We start from the raw sequence: 24,916 nt of genomic DNA, 5'->3' as shown, positions 1-24,916 counted from the left end.
ATAGAGGTTTTTGTTCCCTCCGGTGCGGTCCTTGAGCGGCCGGGCTTTCGGCAGGATTCCTTTCCCTGCTATTTGTTGGTACACTTCCACGATAGGGAGCGCGAGGGGGGTGTAGTTGGTGAATTTCCCGACTCGGGGGAATGTCCTCGGCGTCTTGTTTGGTGCCTCTTCCCTGGTTCGCTCCTTTGGCCTGTCCCCGTTCCCGTGTTGCCGCGGTTGATTGTAGCCGGACTGCCGTTTGTTGGCAGCCACGACTCGGCTGACTTCCTCATCGTTTATGTACTCTTTGGCTACCGTCTGGATCTCGTGCATCGTCCAGACCGGCTTCGTGGTAAGGTGTTTTCGGAAGTTCTCGTTGAGGAGGCCATTTGTTAAGCAAAGGCTGGCCACCGAATCGGTCAAGCCGTCGATTTCAAGGCATTCGTCGTTGAAACGATCTAGGTACCTCCTTGTCGGCTCTCCCTGTCTCTGAGTAACCCCCAGAAGGTTGATCGGGTGTTTCGCCTTTGCTATTCGCGTTGTAAATTGGGCCAGGAATGCGCGGCTGATATCCGAGAAGCTGTGGATGGACCCCTGCGGGAGGCCGTTAAACCACCTGATCGCGGGTCCCGCTAAGGTTACCGGGAAGGCGCGGCATCTTACCTCGTCCCCTACCCCCTCCAGATTCATCCTGGCCTCAAAGGCCGTGAGGTGTTCTAGAGGGTCTTGGGTTCCGTCGTACCTCATGTCCGTTGGTTTGTCGAAGTGTTTCGGCAATCGGACTTCGAGGATAGATCGGTGGAATGGGGTGGCGCCCATTATCACGGGTTGTCGTGTTCTCCCTTCCCCGTCTTCGCGATCACGCGCGGCTCGGCGAGTTGGTCTTCCCCTGGAATAGATGACCGTGTCATTTCGTCTTCTCGGGATGGGCGATTCCTCGCGCGTGCTCTCCGCTTCCGTTCGGGATGCGGGGGTGCGCCGCGAGCGGCTTCGGTGGGAGTCGTCCTCTTCTCTTTCTGGGGATGGTGTGTAGCTGGGATCGGTGGTTCGTCCGTCCTGCTCCCGATCGGCCAGCTGGCGTTCTAGGTTCTGGACTCTGTGGCGTAGCTCCTGCATTATTATGGCGCTGTCGCTGCCCGTTCCCCCGAAAGGTCGTGTCCTTGTGTGTTGTTCTGTGTGTTGTCGGGGAGACCTCCGCCGCCCCCTCAACGAGGCGACGGAGGCTGCCCCCTCCGCTCCGGCTCCTCGAGCCTGGTCTCCGTGACCCGGCGCAACTTCCATTCGAGCGCTGAAATCCCCACAGACGGCGCCAATGTTCGGTTGTCGGATGCCGGACAAGTCGGGTGATCAATGATGGGTGTGGCAACGCGTCGACCTGGAAGGTGTTGGGCTAGGATCTGCCGAGTAACCGAGCTCTCGTCACAGGAGGAGATGAACAAAGGGGGGGTGCCACCTGCAAAGACACTCCGACGCTCAAGTCAATTGGTGTGCAGGTGGAAGATGTGACAGGTGTAAAAGGTGACATACCTTGGGGGAAGGGCAGGTCCTTCCCTATTTATACGGTGTCAGAGGTGGCCCCGCAACGACAGGCCCACCTTCCGCGAAACTTCCTCATAGCCGTGGTGAGGAGTTGGCAGGGACGCGTATCCAGGTCACGTGGTAGAACGCATGTGCCCGACCACTCGGGTCGGGTACTCATCGGGTTGGCCCAACCCGGAGTTGGTTGGGCCAGGCCGTTACAACATTGATCAATGTCGTGTGTTTTACCTCCCTATTGACCCATTTGTGGTATGCACTGATCAGAACCTTCATTCAATGACTTGCTTTGGTTCATTTATGTCTTAATCTGGTGTATTTCATTTTTCAATAAATGTGTACATACATGTAGATCTTTTACCATCTTTCAGCTATATTAATATGTTGTATATTTAGCAAGGTTGCGAGAATCGAACCGGTCAATGAACTGGTAGAGTAACTGGTTCACTGGTTTAATGGTTCGATCAGGGTTCAATCGGAGTTCAATCGGTTTAATTAAATATAAAATAAAATTATTAAAAATTAAATATATAATTTCAAATATTTAAAAAAAAAACATAATCAATCATCAATAAAATTATTTCAAAAAATTTAACAAAATACCATCAACTATCATCCATCAAAATTTAACAAAATCACTCACCACAAGTTCCATAACCACAAATGTTTTAGTGCATGCCATCATTGTTCCAAGCAGGTACTTCATGGCTGCAAAGGATCTTTATGGATGCTCTAATCTCAGTTGACAACAAAACCACCACAGCTATATTTCAATACAAAGGCATCTCAAACACTGATCCCTTCTCTTTCTCACCTTCAACAAGCAAACAATAACCTCAGGTCCTCAGCAAACAATAGCATCAGCAACAAAATCATGAATAAATAACAAATAAATCAGAAACAACAAATAACAAATAAATCAAAATAACCTCAGAAAATCAAAATAAATGAAAATCATGAATCCAGCAAACAAATAAATCAGAAAATCATGAACAGAAAATCAAAAATAACAAATAAATCTATTCCAGCAAACAATAAACCAGCAAGCAGAGGAGGAAGGCGAAACTGCGAACAGAGGAGGCAAGGCTTACCGGCGGCGAGGAGGAAGGCGAGCAACGGCGACAACAGAGGAATCGACACTGGCGAACACAGAGAAGGCGAGCTCGGCGATGACAAGGACGCGGTGGGGGCTGACACAGTTGGGGCTGACTCGGTGGGGGCTGACGCGGTGGGGGCTGATGTTGTGGGGCTGACGCGGTGGGGGCTGACTCGATGGGGACTGACGCGGTGGGACTGACGCAGTTGGGGCTGACGCTGTGGGGGCTGATGCGGTGGGGGCTGACGCGGTGGGGGCTGCGGATGCAGTAGCTTGACTGGCTTCTATGGTTCTCACTTCTCAGAGAAGAGAGGAGAGATTTGTGAAGAACTGAAGACTGAAGAAGAAGATGGCTGCTCAATTTAGGGTTCAGAGGTTCGTGTCTTCGTTTAGCCTTTTTTTTTTTTTGAGACAAAATGTTGCCGTTGGGAGGTGTTACATTCAAACCAAAAATCGGTAAAAATTTGGACGGTTCTTCCGATTCACTGGTTAACTGCCGGTTCGATCGATTTTTCACCGATTTTTTGTCAAGCGGTTTCTAGCTTTATCCAGACTGGTTAGGTGATCGATTTCCAGTTGAACCGGCCGGTCCAATTCGGTTTTCAGAACCATGATATTTAGCATTTATGTTTAACAGATCATGCATGGTATTCCAAGCCTATTCTTTAGGAAATACAAAGAAAATTTAACACACACCATGCATGCACATAATGGATTCTAATTGGAATCATCTTAAGCTCAGGATCATTAAGGGGATATAATACTGCTTATATTGTAGACGGGTTTCCTAATTTGGTTCATATCTACCGCCTTCACATTGGAAGAACATTAAAGCCGAGATACCTCTTCCATGGAGTTTTTTTATGTTATTAAAGTGAAGGATCACAAACTAAGTTCAGTTGGTCTAATGATTAGCTGATTAGTCTACTTATGTAAGTGTTGGAAGTTCGAATTCTGCTTTGTGTATGCAACAATTTATTGACTAGCAACAAACTCTTAAATGTAATGAACATGATTCATAACAATCAGACACCAAAAAAAGTTAGGGAGTTAGCACTTTTATTGAAATCTGGCTAGTACTTAATCACAAAAAAAAAATTATACTATTAAATATCATTTCACACTATTAAAAATATTAATAATAGCTAATTGATAACTACACATCACAAATTCTACTGCTGCTAATGCTCCTCTATTTACACATTGACAATTATATGTTGCGTTGTCCATATCAACAGCAAGAAGGGACTAAGGGTTTTGGTGCATAATAATGCAAGTACGTCTACGACGACAACAATAAATAATGTTGTTTATAAGGAAGTATTCGATAATCTAGAATGATCAGTTACATACGGTAATATGGTATCCATTTCAGTTGCTACCGCCAAGGACTATCTGATCAAGACATTTTCAATCTAAAAAGTAATAAATAATAAAACCAGTTGCATAATTATTATATTTTTGTCAGCTACTAGACGCTGGGTGTATTAAAAATAACTCAATACCATTGTATAAATTTCATCTTTCAATACAACACATGTCCAATATATATCTCATGTTCGTGCAACGTATGGATCGCTGTGTAACACCCTAATTAGCCTAAGCCTTACCTCGCGTCGTAAAGCTAAGGTTAATCAGAGATTACGACAATTCTAAACTCATACATAATATATATATATATATATATATATATATATATATATATATATATATATATGGAAAGAATAGCATAATCTAGAAGCCCGATGAAAGATATAGCTCAAAAACAGAATTTTGAAGCACAAACGTACTAACGGAGCTACTAGCTTAAGGCATAAGAAACAGAGGAGATATAACAAAAGATAAGTATATAATATCATAGGGAACTAGTCACGACTCGCGGAGTTTAAGCCGGCTAGCCATATACTGATATACACAACCATACAGTGAAAATAGCTTATACAAGTTTTGTTCTCTCAAATACATGCCTCTAGGCAAAACAAAATACAAAAGGAGAGATGTATAAACAAAATAAACCAAAAAGAACTCCAAAATGATCCAAGATTCTCCGCTCCTGTCACCAACCAAAGCAACTCACCGAGGTGGGTTGCGACCTGCATCTGAAAAACACAACAACAATATGGTATGAGAACCGGAGGTTCTTAGTATGGTAACAGTTCCCAGTGATATAGGATATAAGACCCCGGGACGCCAAAGGCAATCCTAAGCTTCATATCCATCACAAGATTCAACTTAAAGCATTATAAAACATTTAAGCATAACATACCAACTTGACTTAAATAAACCAGGTTATCTATCTTAAGGGATTTCTATTCTAACCAAACACCGCTGTCCCACAGCCTTCACCAACCGATCCTCCATGCGATCCATCGCCACCGCCTTCCGAACCTCCTCAATCCCAACAGAAAACACAGATAATGTTCAAAGCAAGTAAAGCACAAGTAGTAACATATATGGCAAATAATTCAGATAGCAAGTAAGCATGTTATTCAATTAGGCAAACCATTACAAGTAGACAAAGCATACAAGCAGATATGAATATGCATATGATGAATGCCTGCCCTACTGGCTGTGATATCACATTGTCGATTCAACTGCCAACCCGACACATCTCCATGGAGACGTCGCCCTTCGGATTTCTCATATGGGAACCCCCGAGATATAGTGCCCGGATCACTGTCCAGGTACCGGCGCCTGCTCGCCCTATAGATCCGAAGGGATGCGAGCGGGATATTCTTGCCTCAGACCTCACATCTCAACGTAAGCGGGATTAACCACCGTCCTTACGCCGCCGCCGCTACCTCGACAGGCGGGATTAACCACCGTCCCTGCCAGGCGCATAGCGTCTCAAAATATCATGTAAAAATATTATTTCAGTGGTTTTCAAAAGTATTTTCAGCATACATAAATCCATCACATCAATCCGAGTTCCCGACTCATCTCAACCATTGTCCCTTTTATAACTCAGTTTCCAAATACCAAAAGTCCATCATTTCTCATCTCACATACCAATCATCCTTCACCTAACATCAAACCATTCTCAGCACGCCAGAAACTTAGACCTCCGTTTTCTAATTTACCTTAAGATCATGTACTAGAGCCCTTAATTTATATCCCACGTTCTAATACTCAAAACTAGGTTTTTAACACCAACTTTGAATGATCGTAACTTTCTCTACAAAATTCTAATTTTCACAAACCTTATACTGATTCGAAGAATTTTCAAAGATCTTTAATTCTAAACAATTTTCAATCAATTTTGAAAACCGAGGCAAAAGTTATGATCAAACAAAGTTTACCAAAAACTCAATTTTTCCAAACTTCACAATTACCACACTATCTCACCATACCCATACCAAATCATATCAAATCATCCAAAGCTCCATTTTTCATCAAAATGTACCTGTTATAGCATAATACATCAACCTCACCACATTTTTCTTCTCATTTCATTATTCTCAATTCCAACATCAAATATATAACACTTATGATCAAAATCACCATCAAACCCACCATTTCATAAATCATAACACTACAATCATTATAAGAACCAACTCCCAATCCATACAATCATTCAACATCATCATATCATTATAATTCATCACAATCAACTCAACATTCATCAATTCATCAGTATTTAGTATACCAACCATCATTTTAATTCAACCTATCCTATTGGTCACTAGCCTATGTGTCCATGAATATTATATACTACATAGAGGAAACCGAAACCATACCTTGGCCGATTCTCTTTATGCACCCAAACTCAAAATGAGCACCAACAAGCTTCCAACCACAATCCAAGCTTTCAAATCCACTCCAACAAGCACAAATAAGTTCCAAAAGCTCCCAAAGCCACAATAATCAAACTATATACATATAAATCACCACAAATCAACCTAGGGTTCAACATAAGCATAATCTCACAAGGGTTTAAGAGCTTTTACCTTTCCCAACAGATTTGACAACGCAAATCCAAAGCTAAGCAAGGATTAGAGCAAACCTAAACATCCAAAATCATAAAAACCCATTTAACCCAAAACTCTAATAAAACCTGAAATTTTGAAGAGCAGAACTGGAAGGATTTCGTGATTACCTTGAGGGTTTCTTGGGTGGGTTTTGTAGAGCTCTTCACAAGGAACGCGTAGCCGCAAACGGTGCGGCGATCGGAGCTCCGTAGCTCAAGATATGAGCTTGGGAAGTTTGAAGTGAATAGTAACAATGGTGGAAAGCTCTCACCTCTCTCTTCACTTCAGCTGCTGTTGTGTTTAGGTTATGAGGGTGAAAGTGGCTGAAATGGGTTCATTTAAGTGTATTTATATGTTGGGCTTAGGCCCAACTTGGGCCCGGTCCAACCCGTTAGCGTTTTTAGCCCGTTTGGCCTAACTTCGGGCCAAATCTTTAAAATTAAAGCCCGGTTTTCCATTTCTAATGTTTTTCTAAGGTTTTTGATGGTTTTCACTTTTCTCGTGCGGTACCAGGCAGACTTGAACCGGTTCAACCGGTTCAATTGCCGGTTCACAATTTTTCACGGTTTTTCGTAGAAAGCACATTTTCTGACTCAGAAAGACCCACTGAGTCCAAAAATCACCTTTAAATCCTAAAATTCTCTCTCTAACCTTTCGGAATCTAATTTGGGCAATTAATTCACTTAATTAATCAGTTGATTCGTTGCGGTTCTTACACGCTGCACTTGTTCAGTGTATAATAATGAGTTAATGACTCAAAAATCAAAATGGTACACACACTGGTAGGCCATAGCACTATCGACATGGTCATGTATTTCCAATTTTTTTATCATATACTTTTTCTATATATAATGAGAATTAAAAAAAATAGTACATAATTTTTTTATTAAAATATAAAATAATAAAAATAAATTATAAACACAAAATAAACAAATTAGTTATACTTATTATTATTAGAATAAGGTCACAATTAGGTTTTTGAAGATTTTGATTTCAAATTTATTAGTTTCTAAAAAAAGTATCAATTTAATCTTTTAGAATAGGAGTCTAGATGGCTTGGCTCAGTTTAAAGATTCGGCCCGAATCTAAACACTTTAGGAGCTAATTTGATGTGATTTTATCAGGTCTGCAGATAAGGGTCTCAAAAATAGATCCAGTCATTATTTAGAATCGGATTCGGATCAAGACAAACCCGACTTTACTCGACCCATGTGCACCCTAAGGGGACTAAAGGTATATATGTTTTAAATTAATTATAAGCTTATTATTTTATTTTTAATCACACTTAGTTGAATTAGAAAATAGATCAAAGAAGTACGAAATTAGAATTTATGGACAAATTCAATTTCAAATATGGATATCAACTTCTCGGTAACAAGTATGTTTTTTTCTTCTTTATAAATAAGTGCATCATAATTTTTTGACATAAAATTTATCAATGACCGAACTTCACCGATTTAGACTCCGTTTTAGTGTGATCCGAAAGTAGTATGATTTCACTGGGTTTAGAAACGGTAAGGATCTTAAAAATAGACCCGGTCATTATTTAGGGTCGGGTCCAGGTCAAGACAAACCTGACTTCACCTGACCCATGTACACCCCTACTCCAAAATAGCAAATGATAGACATATGATGTCCTTCTATCAATTTATCAACTAAAATTTAACGGTGATACTCTATGGAGCATGGACACTTCGCTGAGTTGCCGTGCTTGCGTGTCAGACACCTTTTGGACACAACACTTGCCGACCCTCATCCAACACGCGTGTCTGATGTGTCCAAACCGTGTCTTAATAAAAAAATAAAAAAATTTTCACTAAACACGCTTGGACACACCTAAATACCATTACGTGTCAGAGTGTTCAATCTTATTCTTGACATATATTCTTGAAATAAATTTAGATATAGTATATATTATTATTTATTATACCAAAAAATATTTTAAATACTTGATATGATTAAAATAAGATATTAAAAATAATTAAAAAAATTAATTCATATTTAATATCAATAAAATATCAAAATATAATTACAATTTATCTAAAGAATACTTTATATTTTATATGTATGTATATTTCTGTATCTTATAAGATTTTAAAATTCGCGTATCGGCGTGTCCTATGTCGTGCGTGTCCCATGTCCGTGTTAGTGTCTGTTTATCATAGGTGATCGTGATACTTATATGTACGGTTAATTTCTCTGGCGTGTCTATTTATAAAAGATAGTTATGTAGATAATAATTTTTGAACCAAAACATCACTTATTTTAATATGATTGTAATAAATAGAGAGCACTTAATAAAAAAATATGAAAATTCAAAAAGTAATAAGTGCTTCACTATCTAAAATTATATTGTTTTCATACTCATATGATAGTAACAAAACATACATCATTTTTGTAAATATTAATATATATATATATATATATATATATATATATATATATATATATATTAATAGCATATATAAAGGAAAAATAATTAACCACATTAGTTATTTTTGAAACTAGAGTTAGTAGCTTCTAGAGTCTTAATATTCATGTATAAATAAGACTCTTCAATTTATTGTAGAAGGAGTGAGAGTAATAGTTAACATTCATTTTCTTCTTCTTTCTGCAATTGTTCTCTACTTTGTATAGACTTTATTTCTCACATGGTATCAGATAGCGCCCAAGATTCATGGAGCCAGAAATTATCAACAATAATCCATCATCTGCTGCTGCTACTCAAGCATTACCCTCTGCACCAATTCTAAAGCCCCTTTCTGGTCCTTTACCAGAAAAACTCAACGATGATAATTTTCTCACCTAGCGCCATTCAGCTATTCTTACAATTTTAGGTCAAGAACTTCAAGATCACCTGGACCAACAGAAAATTCCAACAAAATACGCATCAGCTGCTGATGAAAAGGCACAAAATGAAACAAAGACATATAAAGAATGGAGGCTTGATGACTACAATGTCTCTTCCTGGCTTTACTCATCACTGGATCCCTCGTTCAAACATCGAGTTCTTGGTTGTATTTTTGCACATGACATTTGGAGTCGACTTCATACCCACTTTGTATTTTCATTCTTGACATATGTCACTGCCAAAGATCTACCCTATTCCATTCCAGACCTTGAAGCTCTCTTGATGGCTCAAGAAGACATTGTGGAGAGGTTCAAGAAACTAGAACCCTCAATGGTACAGGTCAATTTTACTCAATCCCAACCTTCTACTCAGACTAATTTTGATTCTGTCTATGCAAGAAACACACCGCCTACACCTAATAGAGGCACTTATGGTCGAAGAGGGCGTGGAGGAAGAACAAATCGTGGAGGAAGAGGTTCTTGAAACTCAAATCGGCCACAATGTCAAATTTGTGGCAAGTTGGGGCATATTGCTAGTTACTGTTATTTTAGATTTGACCAATAATTTCAACATGCACAACAAAATTCACCCAACTCTTTGATGCACAATGCACTCCTTCCACCTCCCTCATTCCATAATCCCAAAGCAATGCTTGCTACACGTGCTACAATTGCTTATCCATCTTGGTATGCTGATTCTGGCGCTTCTCATCACTGTACTCTTGATCCGTCAAACCTACAACAAGCACAAGAATATCATGGACAAGATCAAGTTTATATTAGTAATGGTTCAGGTATTAAAATTTAGCATATTGGTAATTCATATTTGCATCATAAACCAACAGATAAAAGATATTATTTATATGATTTACTGCATGTTCCCTCAATTGCACATAACCTTGTTAGTGTATCCAAATTTGCTAGAGATAACAATTTGTATTTTTCGTTTTGGCCTGATGTTTGTTTTGTGAAATCTCAGGCTACCAAAGAAGTGCTTCTCCAAGACATAGCAATTAATGGAATGTATCATTTTGAAATAGTGACTCTTCCTAAATCAGACTTTAGACAATTTAATACACAAATTTTTGTTGCTCAAACCTTGACATTAGATCTTTACCACAAAAGATTTGGTCATCCAACCTTACCAATTGTAAAGTCTATTATAACTAATTGTTCATTACCTCTGAATAATAAAAATGCTTCTGATTCTAGTGTATGTGAACATTGTTGCTTAGCAAAATCTCATAGGTTACCTTACTCTCCATCTAATACTACTTATAATTGCCTTTTATTAATGATTGTTTCTGATATTTAGGGGTCATCCCCAATCACTGCTCATACAGGTATTAGATATTATGCTTCATTCATTGATGTGTATTCAAGACACACTACAATATATTTTTTAACAAACAAGTCACAAGTCTTTAGTGTTTTTAAATTGTACAAAACCCAAATGAAAAAACAGTTAGGATACTCTATTAAAGAACTTCAAACTGATAATGCTAGAGAATATCTATCTCACACATTTATTGAATTTTTACAACAAGAAGGAATTATTCATAGACTCACTTGTCCCCATACCCCTCAACAGAATGGATTAGCAGAAAGAAAAAATAGGCATATAGTCGAAACTGCTTTAGCTTTATTATCTAGTACTACACTTTCTTTAACTCTATGGAATGAGGCTTTTGCAACCTTGGTATATTTGATAAATCGCATGCCTTCATATGTTACAAGTTATAAATCACCTTTTGAACTATTATATCATCATAAACTTGATTATACTTTCTTGAAAATCTTTGGATGTTTATGTTTTCCTCACACGAGACCATACACTGCTCATAAATTGGAATACAAATCTGAACCCTGTTTATTTTTAGGTTATGCTTTGAATAAAAAAAGATATAGGTGTCTCACTAAAAGTGGAAAAATAATTGTCTCTAGAGATATAGTGTTTCATGAACATCAATTTCTATCTCACTCTTTTTTTTCTACTACTATTAATGAAACTTGCACTAGTAATGCTACTGCTTTAGATTTTTTACCTCAGATTACATCCATTTATCCCTCTTCTGTTGATCCTTCATCTTCAATGTCCAACATCAATTCTGGTGATACACATCATAGTGAAGAACATGAACAAATATATCCAATGCAGACAGCTTCACAGGCTAATGGGACAGCAACTTCTACCCAGGATCTCATACCGATTACTTCTACTCACATTGATTTGCCTTTTTCCTCAAACCCCTCATCTACAACCACTCTTTCAGAAAATATCCATCCAGACAAGGTCCAAGACAAGTAATAGAACTCCAAAAACTCTTCAGGTAGCAAAATCTTCAGTCTCTTCTAATTTTGATTTATTGCCTAAAAGTATTCAAAGTGATCTCTACAATCCCTTATGGAGAGATGCTATGCTCACAGAATATAAAGCACTATTATATCACGATACATGGTCCTTAGTTGAATTACCTGAAAATGAAAAAGTAGTTGGTTATAAGTGGATATTTGCTGTTAAAAAGAATGCAAAAAGTGAGATCATAAGACATAAAGCTAGGTTGGTTGCAAAAGATTTTCTTCAAACGGCTGGACTTGATTTTGATCAAATTTTTTCACCTGTTATAAAACCAGTTACAATTAGGATGATTTTAACTATTGCTTTATCAAAAGGTTGGAAAATTCAATAATATGATTTTCACAATGCATTTCTAAATGAAACTCTTCATGAAACTGTGTTTATGTCCCAACCTCGAGGTTTCTGTAACTCTAATCCTAAACTTCTATGCAAATTAAATAAAGCCATCTACGACCTTAAACAAGCCCCAAGGGCCTGGTACTTAACAATTACTTCCACCTTTCAATCTTTTGGCTTTAAGTATGTTTCACGATTTTAAAAAACACTAAAAATTACGATCATCTTAGTTCCATAGAGAAAAAAATTAACCATTTGTTCTTTCTTTTGTCTTAACTCCATTCCAAACATTATTTCATTTCACATAATAATAATAATAAATAGAAAAAAATTTGTGATGGAGATCTAGATAGGTTCCCACATTGATCTTTATATTATTATTATTATTATTATTATTATTATTGTTATTATTATTATTATTATAGTATTTTATGAGTTTCAGATGGGGCATTTTGGGTCATGATGAAAATTTGATGAATTTTACAATGAAAAATATCATCACTGTACTTAGTTGAAAGTCATTCATAATCATAAATCCCTCGCTTCCCAAATGAATCATTTTGATAATAAACATGTATTTTCTTTTTTTTCCTTTCTTTCTTCGCACTTTTATGATTTGTAACCTATCCATCTATGATATTATACTCGCTATCAGTACTGAAGCTGGGAAAAAATGGACCAAATATCTGGTTTGCCAGAAGCTATACTTCATGACATTCTCGCAAGGCTTCCAGACAGAGATTCTGCCAGGACTAGTGCTTTATCAAAGGCTTGGAGAGAAACATGGTCTACGTTTCCGATATTGTCTATTTGCAGCGATCAACTTTTTAGGAGTCAAGATGTAACGGTAGACAATTATCATAGCAAAATAGACAAAGTTATTGACTATGTTGGGAGAAAATCGCTGAGGCTCCGTGACCTAGGCTTAGCAATCAAAGAATTCAAGCTCATCATGGACTATGTAGACCATAAGTGCATGGCCCACCATGTTGATCTATGGATGAAGATGGCTATTGAAAGTGGTGGCGAAGTATTACATTTACAGCTTGGCCTCCCTGGTTACTATGTAGGGAGATACAGTCCGGACAGGCTTTATGAGCTTCCACTCAGTGTCATTGAATCCAAATCACTTACTAAGTTGGTGTTGATAGGCGGAATCAGAGTTGAGCAAGCATTCCTCACCCATTCCATCAAGCTTTACTCAGTGAGAATAATAAAACTATGCAATCTAGTTTTTGCAGATGAAGGGATTATAGAGCGTCTCATTTCTCATTGTCCTCTAATTGAAGATTTAACGGTGGTCGATTGTGCTGTATATAACCCTCCAATTAGCGGAATTCCTCAAGTGTTTGCGTTCAGTCTTGTGGAATCACTATTCTTGCATGGTTTACATAAGCTCAAGAAAGCTTATGTTCAAGGAATGCGGGAAGTATATATTGGTGCTCCAAATCTTGAGAGCTTACGTTATAATAATCTTCATCCAGATGCATCTTTCAAGCTGAATTTAGATAGTTGCACAAATTTGAAATGGTTGTGCTTATGGGATTTGAAGAGCATTGATTTTAGAAACAAATAAATTTTCTTTTCTTGAGAGTTTGAAACTAGGCAATTGCTCTATGTCTAAGAGGATTAATATTTCAAGTGCTCAACTCAAGGTCTTGAAGTTATCATACTGCTCTAACTTGGAGGAGCTTAACATTGATGCTCGAAATTTATTATCATTTGCGTATGAGGGTGTGGGAAACAACCAACCTGGTATATCTTTTCAGAAAAGTTCTAATCAATTGGAAGTCAATTGTCTTTTTACGGTTGTGGATTTTCGGGACCTTTGTAGCTTGAGGAAATTTGTCGAAAACATTAAACCCCAAAAGATTTGGGCATCAGTCTCCCTCTTTATCTGTTGGCCAGTTCTAGTAAGTATACACTTGCTATTACATTGATTCATTCTGCTTGCATATTTGCCTATTTTATTTATTTGTTTGTTTGTCTGAATTATGTAGATTAAACCAAAGCAGGGTGCATTGCAAGTTTCATCTATTCCTCCAACTATAAAACGCTTGGAATTAGAGTTTTCTCCGGAAAATGAACCTTACTATTTCCCTTTTATGAATTACTTGCTTTCAAGTTGCTGCCCGAATTCTATTTCATTGAGTTTTCGCTATTATGTTCATAGTAAAGCATTCATTGAGGTATGTCATTATCCTCCAATCTTCTCGAGTCTTGCATTTACAACGACAACAGTACTTCCATCCCAGCAGTGACTGTATAATGTGTTCTTTCTAACTCCATTTGTTATTTTGCAAAAAACAACAGTTTTTGTATGAGATACTGATGGGAAGAAAGGAAGAGAAGTGCCACTGCAGTTCAAGTAATACAAAATGTTGGTGGCATGCCTTGAAGATTGTCAAGGTTATTTGTTCGTTCAAGGTTGATGAGAACGCTGACTTTAAGACCATGTTAGATGCATTGCCAACATGTTATGCTGATGAAAATATTGGTTTTATCTTAGAATTGTAATCTTTCTAGTATCAACTAACTGATAGATATTCCTTATTTGGTTTAGAACATTGGCGTTGCTGCTGTATTAGGATAATTAGTATGTATGCAGGTGCTTACACGTATATATCAAATGTTCTACAACATTTTCTTTCTTTATAAGGTAACGATAGATGTGAATGTTCATGTTTAGAATTTTCTCACTAATCCTGTAGAAGCAAATGTAAAAATGTGTTTGAAATATCATATTATTATTAAAATATACTAGATTAAATTAAAAATATACTAGATTAATATACACAAAAATAAAAATAAACTAATTATATTATTTGCTAAGCTATTTATTAGTTTCTTCTCATTCTGTATACTGTGTAAACTATTGCCTCACTAAGTACTCTATCTATTTTGCTATGACTCTATCAGAATCTGAATCTCTCAAATCCTTTGTCATTCTTCCCAAAAATAGTTTGACATAAATTAGTATTACATGAAAATACAAAATAAAAGCATGACATAAATGATACTGATTACTGAGGCCAACTTAAGTCCGTGATAATTTTGAAGTAATTGATAATTAAGAGATTAAAATGAGCGTTAAAATATTTATGGATTGAGGTGATATAAGTTGGCTCATTTAGTCCACCTTCTAGTTGTATATTGTTATTGCTCACATTTCAATTATCCATTTATAACTTTTATGATTTGTTAATGCTATACTTGAAATCATAAATCATAATCCCAAATTAATATATTTTAAGAGTTTAATCATAACCATTCTCTTACATGACTATTAATATAAAAGATAGTTATTTTTGCTAATATAGCCATTATGTAATTAAAACAGTTTTACATTGACAGTACACTAAAATTAAATTTATATTTTAAACCATAAATCATAAACTATAAATTCAAACTTGATTTTATTTTGTTTCACTTTCAAATCTTTTTTAATTTTTACTTAAGTCTTGGATGCTTCTATTAATTTTTAGTTTTGAATTTTTATTGATATTTAATTATTTTTAGTTGTTTGTTATTTTTAAACTAATTGATTGAAATAATATTATTCTGTAGATTTTTTCTTTATATATATACTGTTTTTAAAATTCAATTCAAAATTATCTACTAAACAAATTATCTACCAATTTAATAAATTTTATATGAGCAATATTATAAAATTAGTATAATTTTTTTCAACAATTAACCAATAATATTTAAAAATATTAGTTAGAAGTATAGTGTTAGATTGCTAAACTAAAAATGTTGAATTGTTAACTAAAAATATTGACCAATATAACTTAAAATTACTAGCACTTAAACTTTTTTTATTTTATATTTATAAAAAAGTTAAATTATCTTTATATAGTTTCTTCATATTTGTAACTAGATGTTTACACTTAAAAAGTTTTCAATTAAATCTGTGCACTAATTTTTAATTTATTATTAAATCTCTATTAATATTAAATATTACAAAATTATTTTTATCAATCTTAAAATATTAACTATTAATAAATATGTCTTGGTATATTTTATTAAGTCAAATATTTTTAAAACAATAAAAATATAATTACAAATTTAAAACAAGGTTAGAGACTCAATTAAAAATATAATATAAGTATGTATACTTATATTTACAGTTTTTTAAACTAGGCAACAATTTTCTTCGGGAGAAAAAATAATTTTACTAGAAACTTGTATTCCTTTTACAGCAAAAATAATATGTAGTTCATAAAAGAATATAGTTTTACATAAATTTAATATTACATGAAGTATAAATTATAATTTTAGTATCTGAAAATATATAAGGATTGAACTCCGTAAATTGGTTTATTCGGTGCACCTTTAATTGTATTTTGTTATGACTCACATTTTATTTATAGATTTATATTTTGAATGGATGATTTGTTCTATACTCGGAAGTTTAAACATATATTTTAAGAGAAAATATTCAGTTTGGCTTCTAAAGTTACATTTGAGTTTTAAAAAAGTCTTTAAAATTTTAATTGCCTTAAGTTAGTCTTTAAATTTTTTAATTAACTCTGTGACAGAAATCACTATAGAGACTAATGTGATTAAAATTTGAAAAATTTAAAGATTAAATTGAGGCAATTAAAATTTTAAAGACTAAATTAAAGCTCGAGTATAATTTCAGAGATCAGGCTGAATATTTTTTCTATATTTTAACCTTCGATTGAAGCAGCTTTTCTCCCAATCTGTATATAATATTATTATAAATTTGTTCTAATACTTATAAATATTGTAATTCTTTTGTTTTAATGTTTATATATATTTTAAAAAAAATCTTAATTTCAATCTAATCGTTTAAAAGAAGGTTGAAAGAAATTCGGTGCTGATGCACTTGAAGCATGATTTAGCGTTGAGCTACATGATCTTCGAAGATTCATTTAAAAAAGAAATATAGTTATCATAATAAAGAGTCAAATATTTTATACAATTATGTTAGATATATTTAAAAAGGCAGTTATTAAATGAATTATTAATATAAAATATATATTAAAAATAAATTAAATAATATATATTTATATACTAATATATAATAATCTATTTAATTGCTTAATTTTTATGTGTGTATAGTATTTTTATATTTTATAAGTGTTGTTATTTTTGTTTAGGTATTGATTTTAATGCTCACAATCTGTTTCTAAATAGAAATATATAAAAATAGTTTTTTTTATATTTTCTTTTCATCATCTAACTTACATTTGTATATTATGATATCACACTCTAACTAAAATTAAGAGAATTCAGGATTTGACGCATAGCATTTTTTCTAACAATGAACATAACCTAAATTGTTTTTTGAAATTTCATTTTGTTCATATGGTGATCCTTATCCTTTTTAATGCTATAATTGTTGTTGTAGTTGGATAATAAAGCTGACAAAATAACTATTTTAGTTATTTAAGTGAGCTAAAATTTATATTTAAGCATGTCTTTTTTATGAGAAAAACTAAAATGTTGATTCAGGTTACATTTGCAAAAAAAATAGATTTGAGGATGGCTCATAGGGTGCATAGGATGTCATCCTTGATGGGATAAGATGTCCTCATTGGTGGGTGGAATGCTCTTCATAGCTCATGATTTATACATTCATACTACATGGCATTTTGCAATCGTAGTTGGTGTCAGTACCTGCAACATGTTCCTTGAATAGGTGTTCTTTCTCTTTATTCGAATCTTAGTATTTATTTGAGGGCAAATGACTTGATTAAACCAAGTACATTTGAAAATGTTCTGAATTTTCAAATAAAAATTTGCAACGTTAAAGTCCCAATGTTAATTTTTATATAAATCGAATTCACTCAATTCGATTTAGCCAAACACGAAGTAAATCGAATTTAAATGATTCGAATTATGTGAGAGAAGAATTTGTATGCAAATCGAATCAACTCAATTCGATTTCAGAAACCGTATAAATCGAATTTACTGAATTCGATTTCAGAAACCGTGTAAATCGAATTAACTTAATTCGATTTAGCCAACGAAATCAAAACCAACGTAAATCGAAATAACTTGTTTTGATTTAGGGCTTTTGTAAATCGAACTGACTTGCTTCGATTTACATGCAATTGGAACGAGTATAGTTCGAATCAAGTTGATTCGATTTAGATGCTTCTTCGCTATTTAAACAAATCGAATTCACTTGATTCGAACCTAAAAGCTCATACCCCACCCCCAACCTCACCACCCAGTTCCGAGATTCTCTGGAAAGCAACCCGGTTTGGACTCACTCTGCATGCATGGAGGACGACCCGAATCGTCTGTATCGACTTGATGGAGTCGCGCATATCGCTGGAGCTGTCTACCTCGAGGTTAGTATTTTTTTAATATTTAATTTTTTTTTAAATAAATTAGTTGTTAGTTAGAACTGTTAGTGTGAGATTTTTAAAATAAATCTAGAAACAGATATTTGAATTTAGTTCATGTCAATCTTAGTGAGTCATGAACTATAGAATAGGGTTAGGTGTAGAGTCATGAACAGGGTTAAGTGCTGTATTTGATGTTTTTTGATAAGAAGAACATGTTTTTATCTCATGTTAGTAACTGTTTTGTTAATACGAAAAATTAGATCGTGAGTAATGTAGTGGTTAGGAGTTCTATCTATAAAGGATTGGTTGGGATTCATTGTGGGATTTTTTTGTGACGAATGTGAGAAGTTATGTTCTATTGTTATGCAGCCCCATCGATGCATCAGCAGTATGAGACGGCAGCACAGTATGAGGTTGGATGATAGGATCGTTCCTTACTTGCAGATGGCTGGTATGTACCATCTCGCAAGATTGAACGAGAGTTGGTTTCGGTTGGACGAGCCGTTGGTCAGCGCCTTCGTAGAGAGATGGCGCCTTGAGACGCATACATTCCACATGCCGTTTGGAGAGTGCACCATAACCCTACAGGATGTAGCGTACCACCTTGGTCTCCCAGTCGACGGTTAGTATGTTAACGGCTGCCTAACAGACTTTCCACGGTTTATAGAGGGCGGCCGACCACCATGGGTGTGGTTTGAGGAGCCGCTCGGGGTGTTGCCTCCTGCGAACTGCATTGACAAGTTCACAGTGAAGTGCACATGGTTTGAGGAGACATTTAGTGATCTTCCACAGGCGGCAGATGACGAGACGGTTAGGAGGTACGCCCGTGCGTACATCATGATGCTGCTATCGACACAGCTGTTTGGGGACAAGTCAGGTACCCGCCTCCACATCCGATGGCTACCGTATGTGGCTAGGTTGGAGGACATGGGTCAGTACAATTGGGGTTCCGCTGCGTTGTCATGGCTATACAGGTGCATGTGCCATGTGGCGAACAGAAATGTCGTCAAGTTGGCTGGTCCACTGCAGCTCCTCCAGTCGTGGATCTTTTGGAGGTTCCCTGGATTTCAACCGGACGGATATGATGTTTTCTATTGGCCGTTGGCCTCAAGGTAGTCTCCATTTAGTCATGCGAACTATTATCCATTTATTTAGCATTTACAATTATGGTTAACTAAATGTTGTGGTTTTCAGATGAGGAGGTTATCAGCTGAGCTTGAGCGACAAGGGGCCTTGTGTTGCGAATTGGAGGCTGAGGATTGATTTGCTCCAGGCGGGGGATGTGAGTATTTTCATGTTCATGTTGTATTTTAATCCTTTTTAGTTTATGTGGACTAACAATTTGAACTTGAATGCGCAGTTTTCATGGATGCCATATAGCCTGGCGGAGGTGGTGCAGGTGGTACATCCCGAGATCTTAGAGCCACGCCATATGACCTTGTGGAGAGCTGCGACAGCGTTGATCTATTTCACTGTTATTGAGTGGCATCCAGTAGACCGGGTTCTTCCTCAGTTTGGTGGGGTTCAGGGTCGGCCACGTGCTGCCCTGAACATAGATTTTCTGATGTCGAAGGATGGGAGGGGCGGAGATTGTTGGTTTTCGTTGAGTTTTCAGAGTTGGCACATTCATTGGTCAGATAGGGTGCAGCACGTGCTACAATTTGATATCGTACCTGATCCAGGACCTTCTCATGAGTACCTTGATTGGTGGTATCAGCATGGCAGGAGGTTTTTATCGCCAGAGCTAATCTTTGGTGACCTTAGGGCAGCTGCGATACCAGCTCAAGCAATTGAGCGAGGCCCCGGACACCCCTGTCTGCTTTCGCGGGTGGCAGTTCATCACAGGCTGCTCCGTCTACATCGCATGCTGTCATGCCAGATGCAGATCCCTAGGGAGGGGACGATGACTTGGACAGTAACGATGACGGGGGTGGTGATGAGGTCCCCCTTGCACATAGAAACCGGTGGGTCAGACGACCTCGGCGCTGCTTCACCGGTTCACATATCATATCAGGAGTTCGTGTGTCTGTTACATGTTTTATGTGTGTCTGTATTAGTTATGTATCTCCGCTTATTTATGTATTTTTGTATTAGTTATGTATCTCCGCTTATTTATGTATTTCCATATTAGTTATGTACGAACACTTATTTATGGAAAGTTATGGAAACTTACATGTATTTCCGTATTTCTGTACTAGTTATGTATCTCCATTCTATTGTATTACAAAAAAAAATCGCTGATAACCTTTATTCAAATAAGGAATGACTAGAAAGCACGCGTAAACTCAGTAATAAAAGCATAATGCATGATAAAGTTAAGTTAACATCAATAGTAGATAGCTACTGCTTACAATAAACCATACAACTGAAATAAAATGCTAAACTGAAATATAACATGACATTACAATAATGAAAGACATCACACGTCACTGGCAGGTGCAGATCCAACCGTCACTCCTCTCTGGGGACAACTCCTACGTGTGTGACCGGGTTGTCGGCATAGTCCACACCTCTTGGGCCGGTTCGGGTCCGCCTCGTCCATCGAAGTCCGAATCCTAGTAATCCTGGGGAGTCCCTCCGTCATTTGTCTCTTAGCCGGGTCTGGAACGATGGTCGGACCATCATATGGCGGCCAGTATCCCTCCGGAATAGGAGGAGTGAATCCCATCCAATAAACATCGAACACGGAGCTAAGTTGATACACCTCGTGGACATAGGTGGACCACGTTAGGCATGCATATGCACACCATGACAACTCATGTCGGCATGGATAATGTAGTGCCTGGAAATAGCCACAATCACATGTCTGATCCTTGAGGGATACTCCATATGAATCAAGTGAAAAGCCCCCTGTCGTAGTGGTCTCAGCCACTGTAAACTATGAGTTGTCCCTGTCGTACTGCATCACGGTGAAACACCTTGAGGCCTTCAGGTTGGCCTCGATCGCACTAAGCAGATGTTGACTGAACTGCTACCCAGTGCCTAACTATGCCTCGGCTTCTTTTCTCTTGCGAACGAATAACTCGGCCAACCGCCCATATGTGGCTTTCACTAATGCACACACCGGGAGGTTCCTAACACCCTTTAGGACCGAGTTCACACACTCAGATATGTTTGTAGTCATGTGCCCAAATCTGCGGCCTTCATCCCGATGCTGAGTCCAAAGTGCATACTCAATTCGATTAGCCCAGTCGCACATCGCAGGATCAAACGTTCTCAGGATGTCAAACCAGTATTGAAACTCCACCTCCGTCTTTGTATATGCAGCATTCACTAACAGCCTCCTTGCATCCTTCCCCTTGAAAGTCAGGGCAAAATTAGCTGCCACGTGACGGATACAGAACGCCCTATATGCAGTAGGGGGAAGCCATCCCCCATCAGGAGCCTCCAACGCAGCCTTTATCCCATTGTGCCTATCTGATATGACAAGTATACCCGGTTGAGGCGTCACATGAGCCCGAAGGTGGAATAGAAAGAATGACCATGACTCCGCATTCTCACCTTCCACGAGTGCAAAGGCAATAGGGATGATGTTGGAGTTACCGTCCTGTGCAATCACGATAAGTAGTGTACCACCGTATTTGCCGTATAAGTGGGTCCCATCCACACTAACCAACGGCTTGCAATGTCGAAATGCCTCAACACATGGTTGGAATGTCCAAAACAAGCGATGGAAATAAGCTGTAGAATCATCCAACTGCCCACCCACTCGAACAGGACTCGTCCTCAACATAGCTACACTTTCCGGCATAGTGATCTGCAAGCCCAATACCTATCGTGGCAACTCATTATACGAATTATCCCAGTCTCCATAAATTTGTGCCACATCCTTTTGCTTGGCCATCCAGACCCTCCTATACGTTGGTCTGAACTCGAAGTGTGCCTCCGTGGCATTCTGCAGTACCTTAATCGATGTTGCAGCATCAGCTCTGATCAGGGGCATAATGAAAGCCAATATGACATGATAATCAAGCTTTCTGTGGTCACTAGAGATGGATGTGGCTAGACAAGTATAAGGACCATTGTACCGTTTTACCTCCCAAATCCCATTGTGCTGCTAAAGGCTGACCCGGATTAGCCATACACACCCGCTCCCGAATTCCTTGCACTTGCCATAGTACTTGCGGTGATCCGACTCCAATATCTTGTACTCAACCCCACGGCGAATGCTATATGTCTTCACGCTAAGCACAACTTCCTCCTTATCTTGAAACTGCTGGCCAACCTGAAACTCAGATACGCCTCCTGAATTTTGCGAGTCTCTCGCCTCGAACCCAACAGGTACAGGCGGATCTTCCTGAGGCGCCATGGCATCCAAGTCCAGAGCAGAGAAGTGGGGGGAGGGGGTACTGATTAGTACTTGAACTAGAAGCTCCCCCATCGGCAGGTTGAGTCGTCCGTGGAGTCTCCTCCTCGCTATCATCTGCAGCAATCGTTGCGAGCTCCACATCATCATCATCATCATCCTGCAATGCATCCTCAACCCCTTCGGGTGCTGCAACCTCTCCGATTACCGGAACACACGGAGGAGAGCTGGGCACCGCAAAATCACCGTCTCCCAACGGTCCAGCCTCGCCAACTAATGCATCACAACTTCGATTCAAATTGACGGCAAATAATGGTGAAGCCACTAAGTCTGGCTCGGGTGCAAACACCGGCACTGCTGACGATGATTCAACAGGCAATGCACTAGAGCTGGCTACATATCCTGTGGAGTGCATATTCCTGTTCGAGCCTCTAGAACTAGATGCCACATCTACAAGTTCCGCCAACAACTCCGAAGTCCTCACCTCAAGAAACTGACGGCGACAATGAAACAGCACCTGCATATCTTCGTCACTGCTAATAATGAATGAATCATACTTCACATCATCGCGTAACACGGAGATCAGAATACGATAGAACAACTTCTCCACCCGTTTCACGCCATGCAGTCCTAGTCTCCGTAGTATAGTACTCTTAAACTCAGCAAAACTTGTTGAAGGTTTGAGAAAAATACTCAGCGGGTCCTTGTCAGTGAACTTAATCCCTGATCGCGTTTTCTTCTTAATGGACCCTCTATAGTGCACAAGAGCTACAAAACTCTCATCACTAGCCATTATGAATCTCTCTTCTACAAAATTTCGCATAGCATCTGGTTTTTATATACCTCTCTCCTTTGTAAATCGAAACAATTACATTCGATTTACTCTAACGCTGGTTGCATGTATAAATCGAATTAGTTCATTTCTAAATCGAATTTATTTGATTCGATTTCCATGGAATTTTGTTTATTGGCTAATTCGAATAAATTAGATTCGATTTACTATCTGTTTTGCTAAATCGAATTTATTCAATTCAATTTATATAAAAACGTGGTCTGGGACTTTGACGTTGTAAATTTTCATTTGGGATATTTAGGACATTTTCAAATGTACTTGGTTTAACCAAGTCATTTGTCCTTTATTTGATCTATATTGTTAGGATAAATAAATAAATAAATATGCATTGCAGCTATTCTGTTTGTGCTTAGTAAAATTATCTCACATGCTAGCTGATCTTCTTTTTAAGCATTTTTTATTTAGGGCTTCAATTCAGTTTCCATGTTGTTTTCTTGATAGTTAAAATAAAGATAACTAGGTGCAATTAAAATATTTGACAATTAAGATCACAGACAAAATGCTTTAGGTTTTCTTAAATAAAATACTCAAAATTATCCAACACAACTATTTCTCCATACAAATAATTGTATCATTTTACTATGTTTCCTTCAATTCATCCTGTTCTATTTCATTTCATTCCCCTACTTCCTATCGATTTAAACATAGCTTATATATGCTTTTATATGTAAATATACAATTCCTTTTAAGAATCTATAGTCACCGGACACCATTCTTTCTATCTTTTCTATGTTTTACATAATTGGATTAAACTATAAAAATTTGTGTGTTTTACAAGAACTGTGTTGATTTTTTTTATTGGAATGATTAGGTTAATGAAAGAATGTGTGTAATTTTTTAAGAATACATTATTAATTTATGTGATTAATAGTTGAAATTTATTTATGAAGTATTTGAGTCATTTTTATTGATTTGAGGAAACACTTTTAATTTATTTTTTTTTCTTTTTTTAGTTTTACAGCAAATAAAGAAGGAAATAAAAGACGAGAGGAAAAATAGAAAAACTGATAAAGGAATATAGAAAGTGAAAAATTTTAAAAATATCTTTTTCTTTTGTTCACTTCTATGTCATTGTGAATAAAAATGACTTTTTAAATATGTTAAAAATATATTATTCATAAAATACTCACTAAATAATAACTCAAATAATATGTAACAAATTAAATTATAAATCAAATTTTAAATTGAATAATTAAATAACAATAAAAAATATAATATATTATTTTTTGATAAAAAAATTTTAATGAAAAGATAGTCTTAATATATTACGATTATATATAAAAAGTTATGTATAAAATAATGCACATTTG

General features: G+C 37.0%; 5 protein-coding genes across 5 annotated transcripts; 3 read left to right on the top strand and 2 right to left on the bottom strand.

Moving 5' to 3' along the window:
- Nucleotides 1-12,797: 12,797 nt before the first annotated feature.
- LOC130948927 (putative F-box/FBD/LRR-repeat protein At5g22610) lies at nt 12,798-13,700 on the top strand. The gene has a single exon (XM_057877787.1). The coding sequence runs from the start codon at nt 12,798-12,800 to the stop codon at nt 13,698-13,700; it is 903 nt and encodes a 300-aa protein (XP_057733770.1).
- Nucleotides 13,701-13,740: 40 nt separating this feature from the next.
- Nucleotides 13,741-14,641, top strand: LOC130948926 (uncharacterized). The gene is made up of 3 exons (XM_057877786.1): nt 13,741-14,037; nt 14,125-14,313; nt 14,438-14,641. The coding sequence occupies exons 1-3, from the start codon at nt 13,741-13,743 to the stop codon at nt 14,639-14,641; spliced, it is 690 nt and encodes a 229-aa protein (XP_057733769.1).
- Nucleotides 14,642-18,378: 3,737 nt separating this feature from the next.
- On the top strand, nt 18,379-19,710 carry LOC130948925 (protein MAIN-LIKE 1-like). Its single transcript, XM_057877785.1, has 4 exons — nt 18,379-18,450; nt 18,817-19,069; nt 19,115-19,533; nt 19,642-19,710. Exons 1-4 carry the CDS (start codon nt 18,379-18,381, stop codon nt 19,708-19,710), a joined length of 813 nt encoding a protein of 270 aa, XP_057733768.1.
- Nucleotides 19,711-21,433: 1,723 nt separating this feature from the next.
- On the bottom strand, nt 21,434-22,198 carry LOC130948924 (uncharacterized). The gene has a single exon (XM_057877784.1). The coding sequence runs from the start codon at nt 22,196-22,198 to the stop codon at nt 21,434-21,436; it is 765 nt and encodes a 254-aa protein (XP_057733767.1).
- Nucleotides 22,199-22,219: 21 nt separating this feature from the next.
- Nucleotides 22,220-23,546, bottom strand: LOC130948923 (uncharacterized). Its single transcript, XM_057877783.1, has 3 exons — nt 22,808-23,546; nt 22,536-22,692; nt 22,220-22,376 (listed from the first exon to the last, which is right to left on the bottom strand). Exons 1-3 carry the CDS (start codon nt 23,544-23,546, stop codon nt 22,220-22,222), a joined length of 1,053 nt encoding a protein of 350 aa, XP_057733766.1.
- Between the last annotated feature and the right edge of the window lie 1,370 nt (nt 23,547-24,916).

Source organism: Arachis stenosperma, chromosome 9 (genome assembly GCF_014773155.1).
Source record: "Arachis stenosperma cultivar V10309 chromosome 9, arast.V10309.gnm1.PFL2, whole genome shotgun sequence".
NCBI classification, from domain to species: Eukaryota; Viridiplantae; Streptophyta; class Magnoliopsida; order Fabales; family Fabaceae; genus Arachis; species Arachis stenosperma.
This window is presented reverse-complemented; position numbering and strand designations above follow the sequence as displayed.

Bases quoted from the DNA above. Each gene is read 5' to 3' on its own strand.
- LOC130948927 (XM_057877787.1), top strand. From the start codon at position 12,798: ATGGACCAAATATCTGGTTTGCCAGAAGCTATACTTCATGACATTCTC.
- LOC130948926 (XM_057877786.1), top strand. From the start codon at position 13,741: ATGTCTAAGAGGATTAATATTTCAAGTGCTCAACTCAAGGTCTTGAAG. The intron at 14,038-14,124 runs GTAAGTATACAC...TGAATTATGTAG, and splicing joins TTATCTGTTGGCCAGTTCTA to ATTAAACCAAAGCAGGGTGC. The intron at 14,314-14,437 runs GTATGTCATTAT...AAAAAACAACAG, and splicing joins ATAGTAAAGCATTCATTGAG to TTTTTGTATGAGATACTGAT.
- LOC130948925 (XM_057877785.1), top strand. From the start codon at position 18,379: ATGGAGGACGACCCGAATCGTCTGTATCGACTTGATGGAGTCGCGCAT. The intron at 19,070-19,114 runs GTTAGTATGTTA...CACGGTTTATAG, and splicing joins CCTTGGTCTCCCAGTCGACG to AGGGCGGCCGACCACCATGG. The intron at 19,534-19,641 runs GTTTTCTATTGG...TGTGGTTTTCAG, and splicing joins TTCAACCGGACGGATATGAT to ATGAGGAGGTTATCAGCTGA.
- LOC130948924 (XM_057877784.1), bottom strand. From the start codon at position 22,198: ATGCCGGAAAGTGTAGCTATGTTGAGGACGAGTCCTGTTCGAGTGGGT.
- LOC130948923 (XM_057877783.1), bottom strand. From the start codon at position 23,546: ATGGCTAGTGATGAGAGTTTTGTAGCTCTTGTGCACTATAGAGGGTCC. The intron at 22,693-22,807 runs GTACTAATCAGT...CGCAAAATTCAG, and splicing joins TGGGGGAGCTTCTAGTTCAA to GAGGCGTATCTGAGTTTCAG. The intron at 22,377-22,535 runs GTGTGTATGGCT...GCCCCTGATCAG, and splicing joins TGCAAGGAATTCGGGAGCGG to AGCTGATGCTGCAACATCGA.